The following is an 18792-nucleotide window of genomic DNA, read 5'->3' as shown; positions in this document are numbered from 1 at the left end:
CCCCCCACCCCCGCTGGTGCAGTGGATGCATTTGCTATGTGATGTCATGGTAGAGCAGGATTCCAGGGTGACAAAAGAGTTAACCTCCCAGTGGGATCTGGTTGTCTCCAGTCATTCCAAAACAATTAGTAGTTGTGCTACAATAAAAAAATCCAGGTTTTCAAGTTGAAAGCCTTATTTATAAAATAACAGTTTCTATCTCGTTAAGTTTAATTCTTTTTCTCTTGACACGTCTCTCCACCACTGCTTAAATACGTGCAAGAGATGCACACTAACAATACCTATTACAGTTATTTCTACTTATCAGATGGATGATGTTATTTATAGAAGTATCTTTAAGAATTGTAATGCCCACGAGATGGTTTTAACTCAAAATAGACTTTTATGGACATGACTTTCCTTTATTGAACAAAACATGTTTGATATACATGTTTAGGTTTTGAAAGATCTAGTGAAAAGAGGCTATTGAGGAGATCAGTATTCCTCAGGGGCACAGAGGAGTGTCACTGTTTTAGAGACTGTTGTCCCCTAGTCTCCTGGGAAATGGCTGAGATCTACAACTCTCTCCTTTTCTGACTCTCCTCTGTGCTTTCCCTCAAGGTCTTAGGTCTCCCTTGGGACAGTTATGATCCAAATCTGGGCCTGGCTGCCTCCTGAACCAAGCCAACTGACTTCAACTTTATTTTTAATTCTTTGTTTTGTTATAATTTTAGATGTACAGAGTAGTTACAAAATTATGATAGAGTTCCTCTATACTTTTCACCCAGTTCCCTCCAATGTTGACATCTTACCTAGACTCTAAACACAGCTGTCAAAAACAGGAAATTAACATTGGCACAACACTCTTGATTAACCTATAGAACTTTTTCACATATCCAAGTCCCCAGGAATGTCCTTTTCTGGAACAGGACCCAATCCAAGATCCCTCATTATATTTGACATTATTGGCCTCTGAGTGTCTCCAATTTGTTAGCACTTCTCAATCTGTCTTTGTCTTTCTGGGTTTAACACTTCTGAAGTATTTAAGCAGTTATTTTATAAATGGTCTCTCACTTTGAGTTTCTCTGTTTTTGTATGCTTAGATTGCAGTTGTGCATTGTAGGCAGGAAGAGCCCAGAAATGATTGCCCTTCTTACTACCTTATAGCAGGGCCCACAGATGTTGATGTGCCTGATCATTGATGATTGTCAATATGATTTTTGGTCAAAAAGATGTGACAGGTTTCTTCATTATAAAGACGCTACCTTTCCACTTGTAATGGGTATGTGTCTTGTGAGAAGGTATTATTTTCTGTTTCTAAATATACAAAACACGTTCTTGTTAAGAATATTAGACATGTTTCTTATTATACTTTTATAAACTGCTAATTTTAGGATCAGTAGTTCTTGCAACAATTATTACTGTAATGTTTGCCTAACAATGATTTTCTAATGATTTTGTTCCTTCTATATTTAATAATAGGTAATCTACTGAAAGGGAGCTCTGTCCATTCTCTGTCCCCCCATTATTTATTCATTAATTATGTGTTTAGTTCAGCATGGAGTTACTCATGTTCTGTTATTATATGGGCATCCAATGTTTTCAATATTTATTTTGTGACTCAGATTGGCACAGCTTGGCCACTGGGCCAAGCTGCCCAACATTTCACTCTGGTGGATTTAATTGACACAGTCATTGGCTCTAAGTCATCGTCCCTTTTAGAATATGCTTTGTTTACTCTCTGGAATGGGTCCTGGTCACCTCCTGCTATCTTGCTGCACCACTACCCTCCTTCCCTGGGGATGGCACGTCCTTTGATTGGTCTGCTGATTTTCTGGTTTCCTGCCTGAAATTTCTCCCCCCACAGTTCTTCCAAAAGTAACTTGTTTTTTCCTTGCATAGTGAAATTTACTTAACTGAGTTTCAGCAACTGAGAATAATTTTCTGCTTCAAAGCTTTGACAGTTCCAAAATGCATCCTTAAGCTGGTATGAACTGTGTGAGAGACGATGCTGTTGTCACTGTCAGAATAAATTTACCTAAATTTTGGTATCTTTTCCTGTGCTTTCAAACCTGTTATTCTATAAACATGAGCTGGAAAATGTGTCTGTCTTCTCCTCTGTCAGTGCAGCCAGCTTATTAAGGGCCTGTGAGCGCTTGCTTTCATCGTTACCAGTGACCGAAGGAAGCTCTTTCCTGTTGATATTTGCTGAGTGTGGGAGAATTGGGCTAACAGGGAAGAACTGAGTTCACCAATTTTTACAAGGTCTAAAAATGGATACAGTATAAACAAGTTTTCCCAAGGAAGGAACAGGATCTCATTTGTTCAGCTAGTCTCAAAAAAAAAAATCTTTCATAACCTTTAGGATAAGAACAGACGGCTTTGGGGAAACCGGAAGGAGGTCATCCCATCCCAGTCCATGTTTTCTCTGATCTTAAGCCCATAGTCCTGTTTCTCTCATCTCCGCTCAGGCTACACAAGCCAAAGTTATTTATCTGTCTTCATGTTGGTCCAACAGAAAGACCTTCACTTGGACAAATGCTTGAACTCACAAAGTAGGCTCCTTCTTTTGAAAGTTTTATTTTATTTTTGGTAAATTTAAAAAATTTTAGCATATATTTGTAACCTAGTCATAATCCTGAGTTTTCTATTCCCTTCAAAAGTGTGAACTACCTGATGACTGCACCTCTCCTTGCTTTTGTAGAAACACAAGAAGCCTGCGATCTACTGATGATACAAACTTATTTTTGTTCTTCTTTAAAATTTGCCTATGTGAACACATCTTACCTGACAAATAATACATACTGATTCTGCTACTGATTGTTTTCATTTAGAAGGTTGACGAAAGAGGGAAGGATGGAAAAGGGAGTTCCTTAAGTGGATGTAAATCTTTTCTGTGCCTAAAAATGCATCACAGGTCATTAGTGTCTTTCATTGAGTCTTATTAATGTGGACGATGTTCACCTTAGTGTGCTGGATTACAGGTTGCTATTTTACTTTGCCACACAGAACACCTGCTATTCCATCAGTTCATTCTGTGCTGAACACCTAGCTGAAGGAAGTAGGAAGCAGGAGACAGAGCTCCAGGCAATGCAAATCCTAGCTTTCCTGCCTTAAGCGACTCCATTCTGCTCTTAGGGTGGAGCCCACACTCTTTACTTGAATACCACACCTGGGCTTGCTTCCCTCTCCAGATTCACTCTCTGCACTCAGCATCACGAGGGTCTTTCAGGTGCTGACTCTAGGCTGCCGCATGCTGCCTATCGGCTGTCGCATGCTGCCTGTTGGGGCTGGAACGCTGGTATAGGCTATCCAGCAGGCAAAGGAGCTGGGCTGTGATTAGTACAGCAGGAAGGTGCGGCAGGCGCACAGCGACAATGGGGTGAGGCATGTGGGTTAGATCAGCGGTGGAAGGAAGGGTCAGACTCAGAAGTGATCTCTTCGTTGCTTCTTGCTCAGCCAGACCAAGAAGAGCTACTGTCTTGCAGAGCAGCGCATGAGAAGGACACAGCACTACTCCCGGGAGGCCTCACTTTTATCAGGGAAAAATGTAAACAGGTGATAGCATCATTCCGAAGCTGCTGGTATAGCTCTGTCAGCATAAAGTTCCTAGGAGTTCAGGAGATAGGTTGTAGTAACTGAAAAAAATGGTCAAAGGGAACAGCTTTCTGGTGGGGATGGATTTGATGCAGATGAAGAAAGCCATGAAGGAATAATAGTGTCTGTTATTTGAGTGCCTACTTCTTGGGTTAGCTCCATTTCATCTACCAGAACTCTCTGAAGTAGTTACTAGTTTAGCCCCATTGTATAACAGAGGAGAACACTGAGTCTTCAAGAGGGGGAATCTGTGGAGTCAGGACTCAAAGCCTGGTTTCTACTGTAGCCCACTGGCTCTCACCTCCTGTAACAGGGTGAGAGAGAGCTGTAGCCACGATGCTTCCCATTACTATTATAATTACGTACAGGTAGCTAATGCTACTTGATGCAACGTGGCCTTTGACATGAAGCCTCCTGTTGTAGTTGACCTGGCAAGACAATCACACACTTGAGGACATTCAATAATGGCTTCACTTCTGAAAGCCTCAGGGATGGACTTTCCTACCTGCTCTCTGGGAGAATCTCTGTTAACAGAATCTCAAGGCTGTTAAAAGTCTGGAGCTCATGACATTCTCAGTTTCTCAGAGTCTGAGATAATGCCCCTCACCTTCTTTCTCTGAAGATATGTACCTTCAGTCATTCACTGAACAAATATTTATTGACTGCCTATCATTTGGCAGGTATTATTCAAAATGCTAGGGACACAGCAGTGAAAAAGTAAGTCAGCCCTCAAGGCAGGAGGTCTAGTGAAGAGCTAATATTAGAGAAAGCCAAGAAGCAGACAAGGAGGTAATCTAGTAAGATCTTGGGTGGGAGAAGCTGGGTGTGATGATTTTAGACAGATAAAGCCAGAGCAAAGTGGAAGATAATGACAGAGGGTGTTAGTTCAGACATGCCTATCTGAAAAAATATACAGGAAACCTCAGAAAATATATCTTGGCATTAGTTGAAGAGAGAACAAAATAGAAGGTGGTGATTGGTGTTTTACTATTTTAAAAAGACAGAACAGTCGTGAAACAGTCTGTCCCTTCAGCAAGGACAGACCGGAGCGGGCTTCCCCTCTCACAAAGGAATCTGTCAGGCTTGGGGTCTGTTTGGTATTGGTGCAAGTGTTTGTGTGATGAGTGGGAGGAGAGGCAGAGGAAGGCTGAGTCCCTGGGGGGAGGGGGGCTCTGGAGAGGTCAGCAGGCACGCTATTCACGTCACCTGCCCACAGGCAGCTGACTTCCAAACCCTTAGCCATTCAGGCCTCTAAATAGCTGACGCACAACAGCCAGCTGAACAAGTTTTAAACAAAAGGAACAAGGCAGCCCCAGAAGGACTTCCGAGTGTGTGGTCAGCTTGCTGCAATCCTGAGAGACCAAAAGTGCCAGCAAATCAAAAGAAGGGAAAAGGCAAAAGGAGGAAAAAAACAGAAGGTGAAAGAGTGGGGCTGCAGATAGTAGGATGGAAGCCCTTCATCCTTCTAGATTTCAGGGTCTGACATGTAGACGGCATATATAAAACACAGGGGCACTGTTTTAGGGAAAACTCCAGCAACTGTGCAGCACTGTAAAGTCGGAACGACAGTCCAGACAACAGCTGTGTGCCAGATGCAGTTTCTGAGCAATACTGCTGCACCCCAGAGGTTCGCCCCACCGAGCTACAGTCCGGGGTTGAGAGGCAAGCCAAGTTCCTCTCGAGAACTTTCTGAGGAGAAATGAAAAGCTACCAGGGCCCCCGCTGTGGGGGTGGCATCCATCCCTGAAAAGACCTGTGGAGAAAGGCAGAGGAGGGGGGCAGAAGGACTATTTGTTCTTCATCGTGGAAATAGAGATGTTTCGAGGTTCAGCCAGGTGATTGCCGGAACTCCACTGATTCTCACTGCTGCCTGTATTTTAATTGTTTGAATGTACCATAATTCATTTATCCATTTAAAAACAAAAGGAAAATAGTTTAAAAAATAAAGAGTGTCTCTTCTTTGACGCAGTCCAGAGAATCCTGATGTGTTAGGCCTCAGGACATCTGGCTTAAAAGCAGGCCAAGGGTGAGAGCGGGATGCAACTTGAGTGAGTAATGTTGCTTGTGTGCTCATCTGCCTTGGGTTAGGTACCCCAGGCCCTGAAACAAAAATTTGAGTATAAGGAGTTTATTTGGGGAGAGATGTTAGGAAATGTGAGTTCAAGACAGAAAAGGAAAAGAAGGAAGTTATTAACCTGTGTATCATCAACAGTGTCACCTCTATGGATGACCGGAGCTCAATCCTGAGGTCCCTGGGTGCAGCTTCAAACATACACCTCATGCCACCCAACTCACCAGGAAGCTGGGTGTTCATCTTCCAACTCCCATCTGTCTTTGGTTAAGATCTAGGCCCTCCCTTGTGGCGCAGCGGGTTAAAGCACAGCACGAAGAAGCTAAAGCCACTTCAACACAAGTTCGATCCTTGCCCTGGGGGTGACCCACATGTCGCGGCAGACGTCTCCTGACCCACCCACTGCTCCCCTCAGCAGTGAGCAGTGTATACTTCGTCAGTCGGCCTGTTCTGCTCCCTACTCTGCCTCTGGTGAAGCCTCTCACCACCCCTGCACCTCTGGCCTGTACCCCAGTTCTGTATACATAAATAAATCTTTTTTTAAAAAAAAAAAGAGGGGTGGAAGGATGCAGCCCCCCCACACCTAGCCTCCCCCACTTACAGTTGGAACCAGTGTGCCTGGAAAGGGGAGGTGCCGACCACTGTGTGGCTTGTGTCCTGCAGTCCTTACCCTGTAAAATAATGATGGAAGGCAAGTCTGTTCTCTTATTTTGTGGATAAGAAAGCTGAAGAAGCCCTGGATGTTGACATACTTTTCAAGTCCTCACATCTAGGTCATGATGGAGCCAGGACAGACACAACTAATAATAGTCTCTATTCTGATGCATGCCACTGGCACTTTCTTCTTAAGTGCTAATCTCAGCCTCATTCTCTCAACTCTTTGCTCTTTTTTCCCCCTTCCTTAGAGACACTTCCAATCATTTTAAAATGGCTTCTCATTCTAGGTTAGCCAGGGTGTCAGTCCCCGAATGACCTGCACTACCTCTTCAGTTGCTGTCTCCGCGGTTCTTCACAGAAGGGAGGCCTGAACTCAGCTATTGTTCGATCAAAGGCTCAGAAAGGAATTCTAGAAAATATTGCATTAACCCTCTTGCCAATCATGTCCTGATCTGGTGCCTTTGGTGTAAATCGAGCCAACAATCTCCCTTTTCCCCACCAACCCTCCCTGCTTCCCCAAACCCAGGAAGGACAAGTGTTTGGATTTAATGTCAGTAAATAATAGCAGCCCATGAGAGGACTGAGCTTTGTGATTGTGGTGGGTTTTGATTTGTTTTGTATGGCTTGCAGTACAGAAATTACAAACCGTAACCAGCCAGCAGTTCCATATGGTTTCCCTGTCAGATCATAAGGAGGGGGTGAGGGGGAGGAAAGGAGGGGGCCAAGGAGAGGTCTGCTCCCACCTGGAGCTGCCTCAGCTGTGCTTGTTCTGGTCAGAGGAAAGAGAACTCACTGCAATGCTTGGTAGGGAGAAGAAAGCATGAAATCTTCCTTAAAAAGGCAAAACCATTTCATCAGAGTAACAGTAACGCTTAGACTCTTCCCGGAATCTGGTATACTCTCTGGCCTCAGTTTTCTCAACTGTCTGATGAGATGTTGGGTCACATCTCTAAAGATTTTTCTTCAGCATTCTCTGTCTGACTCACTTGAAACTCCTACAATATGTTGAATAACTTCTATTCATTTCCTGTGTCTAGTTGCAAGTCCTGTTCTTTGTAAAACATTTCTGCCCAAGCTTCTCCAAGTCTGGTCTGAGGAAGGTGATGATTTCTGAGCAAGTTTCACCAAGTGTAGTCTGGGGAACGTTTCAGATTTGCCATAGAATAAGAGCAGAAAGTCAGGGTGGGTGTTCATTGCATTTAGCGACAGTTTCACGTTGCCAGGGCACCCAGTGGGCGTCGCTGTTCCTGTAAGTCATTTCTATGGCTTTTTATCACAGCCTTACTCCCCAGTGTATTTAGAGCAAAATACATGATTATTTATAAAAAGAGACAGAAATGTGCTTCTTGATATACAACAAAGGAACAATTTAAATCACTTAATCGCACCATTCAACCTGAGCCTCTTCAGTGAAAGAAACTAGGGACTAGGAGTGGGAGAGACATTTGCATTTCTCTGTTACCATTGTCTTGGGGACTTGTGGTTTAAATTACATGCATTTTCTAAGATGAAAGTATTTTAAGCACTAACATGAGAAATAATGAGAAAGGTATTTTAAAAATATGCCCTTTGCACCCAGAGTTTTTGCCAAAGTAAAATTAAGTATCTTGTTCTCGAGACACCTGAAGTCAAGAGAGTAGAATGCAGATGTCCAGTCCACCAAGTGTTTGCCGTTCTGGGGTCTGCTTCCAGAATCCCCTGGGTTTTGACGCCTGAGGTGCCATACTGGGAAGGACCCTGCACAGCCATCTCATTAGCCTCCTGCCCTCACACAGTCTCCTGGGTCAGGCTTCCACCGTGGCCACCTCCTCCTGCTGACCCAGAGTGAATGTCCTTGGCATTCCAAGGCACTCTGACAAGGACTGAGGGTCTAGAAATGGCCCCCAGGGTAATATCCCTCATATTCCCGACCCACTTGAAACCCTTACAATATGTTGACTTTCGCCATCCTTCACCTTGCATGGAGACCCATGAATGGCAGCTGTTAGAGAGAGCACGGTGAAGTCTCAGTAGTTAAGATGGTAAACCAGGGCCAATTATCTCATCCCCAGTTTTAATCTCAGAGTCACATCAACCACAGTATTTAGTTACTTTGATTTTCTAAGTTTGCTTCTACCTAACATAAGTCACCTTTTATGCATTCTAGCAGGCATGATACAGAAAAGTTGGATGACAGTAGGAGCTTGGAAAGGAGGAGGAAGAGCTAAAAAAAACAATTGTAAAAATCCTAGTTAAGACAAAACAAAATGGAAAATATAGATTATATAAATAGGACATTTCCCAGGAGAAATTTCAGCATAAAATAAGCATATACTTCAAAGTCCCAAGGTTGTTCCTAATCTGAAAGGCTGCTTTGGTGCGAAGGGACTGGAACATGACCAGCATGTTGTCACTCTGACTCGTCCACTTTTGACTCGTCCACTTTAAACTTGGAAGGAGGCAGGTGACAGAAGACTGAGGTTCATACAGTGCCTCAGGCAGCTCCTGTCAGACTGTACCTGACTTCTCTCCGCTCTGCAATCTTTCGTAAATCAAAGTTGTGAAGCAGGCCTAGAGTCCCTTGGGAATACTGGGAATCCCAGGGAATCTTACTATACCCCCAGGGTTTTAGGAAAAATAGGAAGTAATTCCATTCTCTTCATTCTGGGAAAGGATTTTCACTTTGTCTTCTTTCCCACAGAGTGTTTGTTACTTTTCTTTAAGCAGAAAACATTCTCACACCTGATATCCTCTCTGCATTCCCCCCCATTCCCCATAGGAGTCCACTTTGGTTCACACAGAACTTACACAATTAAATACTGTGGTTGACGGGAATTTGAAGATTAAGACTTGAAGCGAAATACGTGGGCCCTGGGTTAGCATCTCAACCAACGAGGCTTTGCTATGTTCTCCAAGAATCCCAGCCATAAGACTGATAACCTGGGATTGATTCTGATCCTGGCATTTCCTTCCCTGATTGTGGCCACACCCACACACCCCAGCCCCCCAGCATTGCAGTAGCTATGCTGGGGGTTGGTGGTGGTGTATACTTTCTGTTCTCAGAAGAGGCACCATCAGGTCTTCCTCAGGGTGGCTTTGCAGCCATGGCCAGAGGGAGCAACTTAGCTGAGACACAGATCTAGGGAGAAAGGAGAAATCACTTCCTTAGCAGCTATTCAAACAGTTTCACTAGAAATAGAGCCTGAGAAAAAAATGTCCTCAATAAATCATCACACAAAATCTCAGAAGCAGTGAGTAGAAAAGAGGGCAGCAAAAATAGAGTTTTAGGAGAAGTTTAGCCTCAGCCTGATCTCCAGGACAGCTCTGGCATGGGGTTGTCCTCTCATTATCCCTTGCAGAGTAGATGCTTCAAACTCCCCAAATCCCTTGGCATTGGGTATAGGCTACCCCTATGAGTGGGACTGTCTAGTTCTAGCCATCCTAAGATGAGGCAGTACCCTTCACCCAAAGTCAGTCCTCCAGAGAAGGGTGAAGGTGTGAGCCCTCAGGACCCACTTGTGGTCTGGTACTCTTGACTTAACTAAGGCAGCCTGGCAGGGGCCCCCCCCACCAGCCAGAGCAGTTGGAAATAGAGTCAGTGCGCCAACGTGTACCGAGGAGCAATGTGAGGTATGGACAAACCCTGCCCCTACCATGTCCTGCCTGTAAGATACCCAAGGCTCGGTACTGAGAGCTGAGAGGGAAGGTCTTATCTGGTCACACTGGAGACAAGATAACTAGAGAGGAGTGTGGAGGTCATTCTATTTTGTCTTTCCTGGCAACCACTCTGGTTTCAGTTCTCTGCCATTGCTTGAATTCTGCCCAACTGATATTTACTGAGTGTCTGCTGTGTATACAGCACAATTTTAAGCACTGAGCAGGGAATTGCAAGACACAAAACAACCTCTACTTGGGGCCTTAGGAATTTACTTGTCAAAAAGGAGAGCCTGGAAGAAAAAAAAGAAAAAAGAATGTGATGCAAATATTATCAAGTTTCACCCCAAGAACAGTGTAGACTAAGTACTTGTAGGATCTTGAAGCCAAAAGTAGACACCCGGCTTCGACACTCAGAAGGATGGTTTGTGTGATGGGAGGTCTTCATCCCAAATTGCTCTTATTTTCAAACTGTGATAAAAATATTCTGGCAGCTTTTCATCTGGGTAAGACTAAAGAAGATAGAAATGCAAGTCAGATGCTGGTAAAAGGGGCGGGGTGGGGTGGGGGGAGGAAGCCATCCTTTTGAGGCTGTCATTTTGCCATGAAAATGTCTTTAATTCTCAGTCTGGGAAGGAGAATATTAAACATTTCACTCATTAAACAAGATTATTTTGAAGCAGGAGGCCAAAGGTCCCACTAACATTGTAGAACAATACTGAATCCAGTGCAGTCTCTCCTTTCAGCCCAGACATGTTTTAATGTTACAGTGTTTTCTATCTTTATATTGGCACGGGCATATGTTAGTCCCTCCACTTGAATTACTGTGTTTTCATATACTTTTTTAAAAAGTCATATGTTTAAAAAGCATACAGGGGCTGAAGTGTAGGGTAGGTGTTGGGGGGGAGGGTGAGAAGATTCACGAGAGAGAGTGGGGAGCACAACTGGTGGATTTACTGATATACACTGCTGAGGGGAGCAGCGGATGACACAGGAGAGGTCAGCCGTGCCATGTGGTCAGCTCCCTGGCGGGGGGATAGAATTCATGCTGCAGGGGCTAGTGATAGCTTCATCGAGCTGACTTGATCCCCTGTGCCACCAGGAAGGCCCGAATTACTCGCCCAGAGTTTCTGCTCTGCTACTTTGGACCGATCTAAGGTTCATTCTTTCATTCACCCATCCCTTCATTCCTCAAAACATTCTTAGGGTCCTGAGGGCCTAAGGAGGCCCTGCTGTAGATGCTAGGAGAACGAAAATGAGAAATGAAATTTGCTTCTGTTCTCAGATACTCGCCATCTAGTTCGGAAAGACAGAGAAGCAGGTGATTATTTTAAAATATGATACTTGCTAATGTAGAGCTCTTCCCAGGACTTGTTACGTGGAAGAGCTTAGAGGCTATTCAAGAAGCTTCTGTAAAGAACTTGACTTTAGTTGAAACCTGAAGCCCTAGTGAGTAGTTCACATCATCTTCTAGTATTTTCTTGATAGCATGTATAATTGAAGGAAAATTATCTTTTTAAATTTTGTCTGTTGATATTCTTAATCTCTCTTCTTTATCATCCCATTAAAACTGTATCAACTCTTTTTTTTCATCATTCCTATTGTAAACAATTTTAGACATTTTTATTTAAATCACCCCTCCCCCTGAAATGTTCTGTGGCAAAAGACACACATGATAACTTCACCTTTTTAACAGTTTTAAGTATATAATTCACTAGCTTGGGTACATTTGTGGTGCAGCTATCATCATTACCCATTTATAGAAATGGGTATCTTTCCCAATTGAAACTTTGTGTCCATTAAACTCTTCTGTCCACGATCCCCTAGAAACCAGTATTCTACTTTCAGCATCTTTGAACCCCACTCGAGGCACCTTACATAAGTGGAATCATGCAAGATGGCCCTGCTGTGTCTAGTTTCTTTCACTGAGGATCATGTTTTCAAGGTTCACCTGTATCACTATTTCCACCTTCTCCTGGCTGAGTATCCTCATGAAATTCAGCAGCACACATTAAACCTGTTGAAGTGCTGTGGACTATTGTAGATCCACAAGCCATGCTAATATGTAGGAGTCACCCCCTCCTAAGCACCGGTGTGGGCCTCTCAGGGCCATGACCCCAGTTAAGATATTAATGTGTATTTTACATGCTGGGATGTCAGCTCAGTGACCTCGTTGCTCTTTTTCTGCACTCTGCCCCCAGCTCTTAGTATAGTGCAGAGCTCACAGTCAGCATGAGCTACCATTTGCCCCCCTGCTCCTTTTTATTTATTTATTTATTTATTTTAAAGATTTATTTATTTGTGCATACAGAACTGGGGTACAGGCCAGAGGCTCAGGGGCGGCGAAAGGCCTCACCAGAGACAGAGTGGGGAACAGAACAGGCAGATCGACGAAGTGCACTGCTGAGGGGAGCAGCGGGCGGGTCAGGAGAGGTCTGCCAGGGCATGTGGTCACCTCCCGGGCAGGCGGGAATCGAACTCATGCGGAAGCGGCTTTAGATTCTCAGTGCTATGCTTTAACCCGCTGCGCCACCAGGGAGGGCCTCCTTTTTATTTTAATCCACTTTTAAAAGTTGTTCTTGGAGTAGCTACAGCTGTATTTTGACCAGGTGCTGCCCAGCCAGGCAATTCAATGCAGCCGTTCCCCTCACTCACTCACTCCCTGTGCTGCTTCCCTCACAGAAGTGAAAGATTATGAGCCTCCGTTTGGTTCCAAAGTGCGAGAACATCCCTGTGTCGAGAGCATGAAGGACAACGTGTTACGAGATCGAGGACGGCCAGAAATTCCCAGTTCCTGGCTCAACCATCAGGTAAGGAGTGACTGGCTTCAGGTCAAATAAAAGTCATCCAACATTTCCCCGTGGGCGAGAGCAAGAGGCGATCATGGACTGTGGTCTGAGAGCACATAGCCTTGTGTTCTGTGACCTTAGTAGGTCTTGTTTCATAAAGAACGTTACAGTAAGGCGGGACGATCCTGTCCTGGAAACGCCGACCAGCAGGCAGGCCGAGCACGCACGTCCACAAGCTCATAGATTACCCTGTGTGGGTGTTTGGCCCCTTTCCCGAGCCCCTGGGTTCTGGGGTCACACATGTTGTTAGTAGTCTCTCCCACTCCCCACCCCTCCCCCACGCCTTTTCCTAGGGAGTTTATGTTTTGTTCCAAATGTTTTCCAATGGGTTCCAAATGTTTTCTTCTGGAAATCTTCAGCGCTGGAAGGAAATAGAGTGAGCAACACGCAGTTTGTCAGCAGCTGAAGTGAGTGGTGAGCGCTATTGCTCAAGCCCGAGATACACAGGCTTGGGAAAGGGGAGCTCTGGCGCCTTGCTCTGGAGTAGCAGAATACAGAGAAGGAAGGAAAATGCAAAGGAACACACAGGACCTCTCTGGGGAACATCCATGACTTGATTTTCTTTTCAAGCCTGCAGGGAGTGGGCTCCACATTCTTGGTGTGGGGGCCTCTCCTCAGGAAAGTGGTCAGGGAAGAAGAAAGGATCATTTGTGAGGCCCGTGGAGACCGAGAGGGAGCAGCCGTTCTCTCTACTGAGAAAGAAAGGCAAAAACTACTCTAGGCTCCCTTGGGTGAATTCTTCTATCTGGTAAAGACTGGACTCAGTCATAGACTTTTTTTTAAAGATTTGTTTATTTATGCAGACAAGAGCTGGGCTACAGGCCAGAGGTGTGGGGAATGAGAGGATTCACCAGAGACAGAGTGGGGAGCAGAACAGGTAGATCAACTGAAACACACTGCTAAGGGGAGCAGGCAGGTGAGACAGGAGAGGTCTGCTGTGCCATATGGGTCACCTCCCTCAGCAGGGATTGAACTCATGCTGCAGTGGCTGCGGATAGCTTCATAGTGCTGAGACTTAACCCCTTGCACCACAGGGAGGCCTAGTCACAGGCTTTTCTAAGAGCAGAGTTAAGAACCGAACACCGGACCAGACCCCGGTGGGAGACAGAGCAAGAGGCCCAGCTATGCCAGCCAGCCTCAGCCAGCAACAGGCCCCTATAAATGGGGGAGGGGACAGCATGATTCCTGGGGTCCTGGGCAAAGAGTCTAGACTGTTTCCCATGAACTATGAAATCACGAGGCACTGGTGATTCTTTCAAAACTGCTGCTTCCTCTCCTGTACAGTTCTTGTAATGAAGCCATTATTCATGATGATAAAATTCTGGAAAAATTTGCATAATACATTTTTTCTCTTAATGAGATTTGTTGCCCTATTGATTTCAAGTTAATGCTTAATATTTAATTTAATTTACTGCCTGTAATTACAGTGCCAGAATAAAATAAATGTTACTTGTGTACCAACAATAACACTCTGCTCTTAACAGGCCATCAATCAATACCGTCAATTAGGTGAATTATACAATTAATTCAACATCATGTACTCACTCAGGGTCGGGGAGAGGTATATGGAGAAAGATTTTGGTGTTTGAGGGTGAATGAGCAAAGTGCATGTTGTTTTTCATACAACATGGGCCTCCTTTGTGGGATCCCTAGGGACAGTGGGACTTCCCTAATTAGCAGCAACACACTCTTTCCATCACTTGGTCTCTCTTTATGCCTCCCTCCCCCACCTATTTTATTTCCCAAAAGCACTTTAAGTAATACAAAAAATATTTTCTATTGTTAAGGCCAGTAGAGAAGACCCTTGCTACTCTATAGGATCACATGTTCTGGGTGGATCTTTTGAGTAGGATCTTTGTGGGGTTGGCCTATGAGTGTAGCTGTTTCTTAGGTCTGAGTGATGATGGAGAGGCCTGGGTTATAGAGGAGGCCTCCTTGGCAGCTCAGATACTGCGACCAAAGCTCTGCCCAAAGCATGCGCACTTTATGAAATGAAGCTAGACTCGTGCGTGCCCTTCAGGATTCTGGAGAAGTCAGCCCTGCTCAAACAGTGATGCACCTTTGATTCCAACTCTTGAGCACTCTGGGAAAGGCAAAATCACAGGGATAGCAAAGATCAGTGGGTGCCAGAGGCTGGCAGAGCACAGGGGGGAGGAGGTAGGATGACCAGGGGTTGTGCAAGGATTTTTAGGGCAGTGAAATTATTCTGTGGAGGATAGTGTCATGGTGGGTACTTGTCACTGTCCTTCAGTCAGACCTGTTGTGTGTTCCCTAATGTGAACCATGGACTTTGGTTGATCAGGCTTTGTGTGTGTTGGTGCAATAAGTGTACCCCAAGGCAAGTGATTGAGGGTGGGAGAGGTTGAGTTTGGAAACCTCTTTGTTTTCCATTCATTTTTGTTGTGAGGCTAAAATAGCCCTAAAAGCAAAGCCTGAAACCACTTTAAAAAAAAAAAAAAAAAAGTAGGAAGGTGTGCAATGATATAAGGGCCACTCTGTAGGTATTGGTGGGTTGGGGTTCTGCTATCCTCCAGAAGCCCCTGGAAGGTCCATGTGCTGTCTCTCCATCTCAGGAACTATGCTGATGAGATGATGCTGGAGCAGATGGGCGCCAGGGCCGGGCAGCCCCCGCACCTTCCCTTCGGGCCACTTAGGACTGACCGCCCTGTAAGAGGGCACTCTGGCAGGACCACCTAGCGCACTGGCCCTCCCCCGACCCCCAGCCTGCTCAGCAGGTCCCTTGCCTGCCATGAGCCCACCAGCTCAGGCTGCCTGTGTTCTTTCCCTCTGCAGGGCATCCAGATGGTGTGTGAGACTCTGACCGAGTGCTGGGACCACGACCCAGAGGCCCGGCTCACGGCCCAGTGCGTAGCAGAGCGCTTCAGCGAGCTGGACCACTTGGACAGACTCTCGGGGAGGAGCTGCTCCGAGGAGAAGATTCCAGAAGATGGCTCGCTAAACACTACCAAATAGCTCTTCCAGGGCAGGCTGGGCCAAGCCCAAAGAGGCCACCCCATCCCCAAAGAACAGGCAGCTGAAAGCTGCCCCTGAACCAATGCTTCCTGGAAACCCAGGGGTCTCTCCGCTCCCTGTAATCTGTGGGGGTTAGGCAGAAATAAGAAGACCGCAGGGTGTGGGAGCACAAGCATTCAATGCCTTTGACGTTGTCATAGGATAAGCTGTTAGCACTTCCTCAGGAAATGAGATTGATTTTTACAATAGCCAATAACATTTGCACTTTATTAATGCGTGTATATAAATATGGAATAGCTATGTTTTATATATATCTATATATGTCATATCTATATATGCAGCCATCCTCTGGAAAGCGATAAGGAAAAGATCAAATATTCCCAGGCAGTCGGTTTGATTGGAAAGCTCCTTCCCAGCGCACAGAAGGAAGGGACTCGTTTCACGTTAGCACTTGACAATCACGCACTGGTGCTCTGCATTAGGAGGGGGTCTGCAGCAGGAGGGAGACTTGGCGTCTCAGAGTCCACTGTGGACCCTTTGCACTTGCTTTTGCTATATAATAATTCCCCGCACTTGGGTCCTCCTTGGCCATGGGAGTAAAGACAGTCTGTTTGGGGACCAGGTCTGGGGGTGCCTGTGTGCCAGTGTTTCTCCTGGACTTTTCACTTGAACTTCAAGCTACCTTCTTCAACAAGCTGGAAACTCTACTCCATTTCTGACAGCTTAGACATCTTGAGCCCCATTCTCAAGCTGCAGAAATCTCTCCACCTAAGATATCGCCACACTTTCTACTAAGGAGAGATTAACAAAAGAACAGTCACCCCCCCACAGCCACCCCCCAATGCCTCTGTCTCTGTTCTCCCTCCCAGCCCTTCTCCCTTTCCTGTCAAGGGAAAACATCTCCCCTGCAGTCTTCATTGTTTGACTTTTCATACATTTGATTTGAGCTGAAGCTTTCTTTGCAAATGCAGGTGGGCTCCTGAATACGTCACCGTAAGACTCAAGAACATTTTGACTGAGTGGACAGGAACATAGCTGCACCTTACCGCACAGGCAGGACTGTTTCCTCAGGCACTCCTGAACTTGTGTTTTGCTTGGCCTGCAGAGCACTTCACGAATGAGCCACTTTTTCAATATTTGAATATTTTCCCAAAGATCTGGACCCCCAAGTGAAATAGATGGTTTCCAGTTCAGTCCACACCATTCACAAAATGTGTAGACACTCAAAGCCGCTTCACTTCTTGCTAGGAACAAAGGGAATTTTCACGCCCACCCCCACCAGGAATTCAACTTGCCCTTTTCTAGGTCCCTTGTAAGACATGAGCATCCAAGCAGTCATTCTCCAGCTGTGGAACATTTTTCTGATCCCTCCCTCTACCTGGCCTGGGGTTAAGATTTGGAGCTGGTCTTTTTGACTAAAGGAACCTCCTCTAAGTGGTCCCTGTGAGCCCGAGTCTCTTGTGCTTCGCTAGAAGAATAATCCCCACTGCATTAGGCATGGGAGCACTGTATTCCAGGACACCAGCATATCAGCCATTGCAGAATTTGCTGGCGAGGACTTGAATGCAGGACACTATTGTCCCTTTTGCAGTTAGGAATAAGTGTCCACAGGACAAGAACAAAGCTTTAATACTCCATAGGAAACCTGTTAATTCACACACATGTATTAATGCTGCAAATAACAATTTTTTTTAATGTTTTTGAAGCTACTTATTTTCAGCCAAATAGGAATCTTAGCAAAGGACTGAGAGTGAGCAAATCAGCTTGATTTGGATTTTGGAAGGTCCCTTTTCATGGGGGGGGGGGGGGGTTAGCAGAATGCTGAAGTTTGGAGCGAGGTAGAACTTCCTAGGCATACTGCTCAGTTGGCGTGGGATGAGAGAAATAAGGACAGTTTGGCTGCAACGCCTTGGGAATGTCCAGAAATTCTGTGCTCTTTAAGGTTGTTGATGCCTTCCAATAGCTGTTGCTCATTGACCTCTAGTGGTGAATGTTTAGAATGCTGGTCCTTGAATGTGATCTTCCAAAATTCAAAAGAGCTTTATGATTCTGGTTGCTCATCAGCATAAACTGGAATGTTGTATCAGATGATACTGTGGCTTGTTTGTTTGTTTGTTTATATTATTCAAGAAAAAGACCAAGACTACATTCTGCATTTCCTAAAAATACTTACTACTATGCATAAAGGGAAAGTTTTATTCTTTTATGGAACACTTCACAGTACTCATGTATTAAAATAGGAATGTGAATGCTATATACTCTTTTTATATCAAATGTCTCAAGCACTTATTTTCATCCTATGCATTTTTTGGCTTTTATATAAATAAAATGTTTATTAGATTAAATAAAGCAAAAATACTCAGGTCAGCTTCCTGCCTCCTGTTCCTATTCATAGCTAAGTCTATTTGCTTTCCTTGGTGGTTTTGTGGTTTATGCAGAAAAAGTCACGAAGCATATCCTATCCTCCTTTTCCATACCCCCTACTTCCACTGAGAATTTCAGATGCTTTTTTTTTTTTTTTTTTTAAAGAAGCAATGGCAGAAGTACAATATATATTTGAGATTGTCGGGGAGAAGAATATGCCAACCCAGAAGACGACTTTTTGGCAAGTTTGATTTCATGGGAGGGGCTCTTAAGGTGGAATGGAGTTTGCTTTTGAAAAACACAATTACATGGAAAGTTGTCTCTGCAAGGCCATCTTCCTTGCTATACACAGGAGACCTCAGAACTGGGCTACAGGCCAGAGGTGCAGGGGCAGCGACAGGATTCACCAGAGACAGTGGGGAGCAGAACAGGCAGATTGACTATACACTGCTGAGGGGAGCAGCAAGCGAGACAGGAGAGGTCTACTGCCCCATGTGGGTCAGCTCCCTGGCCTGGGATGGAACTCACACTGAAGCAGCTGCAGGGAGCTTCCCAGTGCTGAGCTTTAACCCACTGCGCCACCAGGGAAGGCCCTCCTTCTTTCTTTTTAATGGAAAAGGCAGAACTTAAAGCTGCTTGCTTGGTGTACTGTGCCTTCCCTGGTAAACT

General features: G+C 45.1%; 1 protein-coding gene across 1 annotated transcript in view; it reads left to right on the top strand.

Moving 5' to 3' along the window:
* TGFBR2 (transforming growth factor, beta receptor II (70/80kDa)) overlaps positions 1 to 18108 on the top strand; it is an 89573-nt gene extending 71465 nt beyond the window's left edge. Inside the window, exons 6-7 of the mRNA XM_012720525.1 lie at positions 12620 to 12747; positions 15580 to 18108. Coding sequence (XP_012575979.1) covers positions 12620 to 12747; positions 15580 to 15759 — 308 coding nt within the window. The 3' untranslated portion in view covers positions 15760 to 18108. The remainder of the gene's footprint in view (positions 1 to 12619; positions 12748 to 15579) is intronic.
* Positions 18109 to 18792: the final 684 nt, after the last annotated feature.

The sequence above is a fragment of the Condylura cristata genome, unplaced genomic scaffold, assembly GCF_000260355.1.
Source record: "Condylura cristata isolate star-nosed mole 26May11 unplaced genomic scaffold, ConCri1.0 scaffold00004, whole genome shotgun sequence".
NCBI lineage: Eukaryota > Metazoa > Chordata > Mammalia > Eulipotyphla > Talpidae > Condylura > Condylura cristata.
Note: the sequence above shows the minus strand (reverse complement) of the source record. Positions and strands in the feature narration are given on the sequence as shown.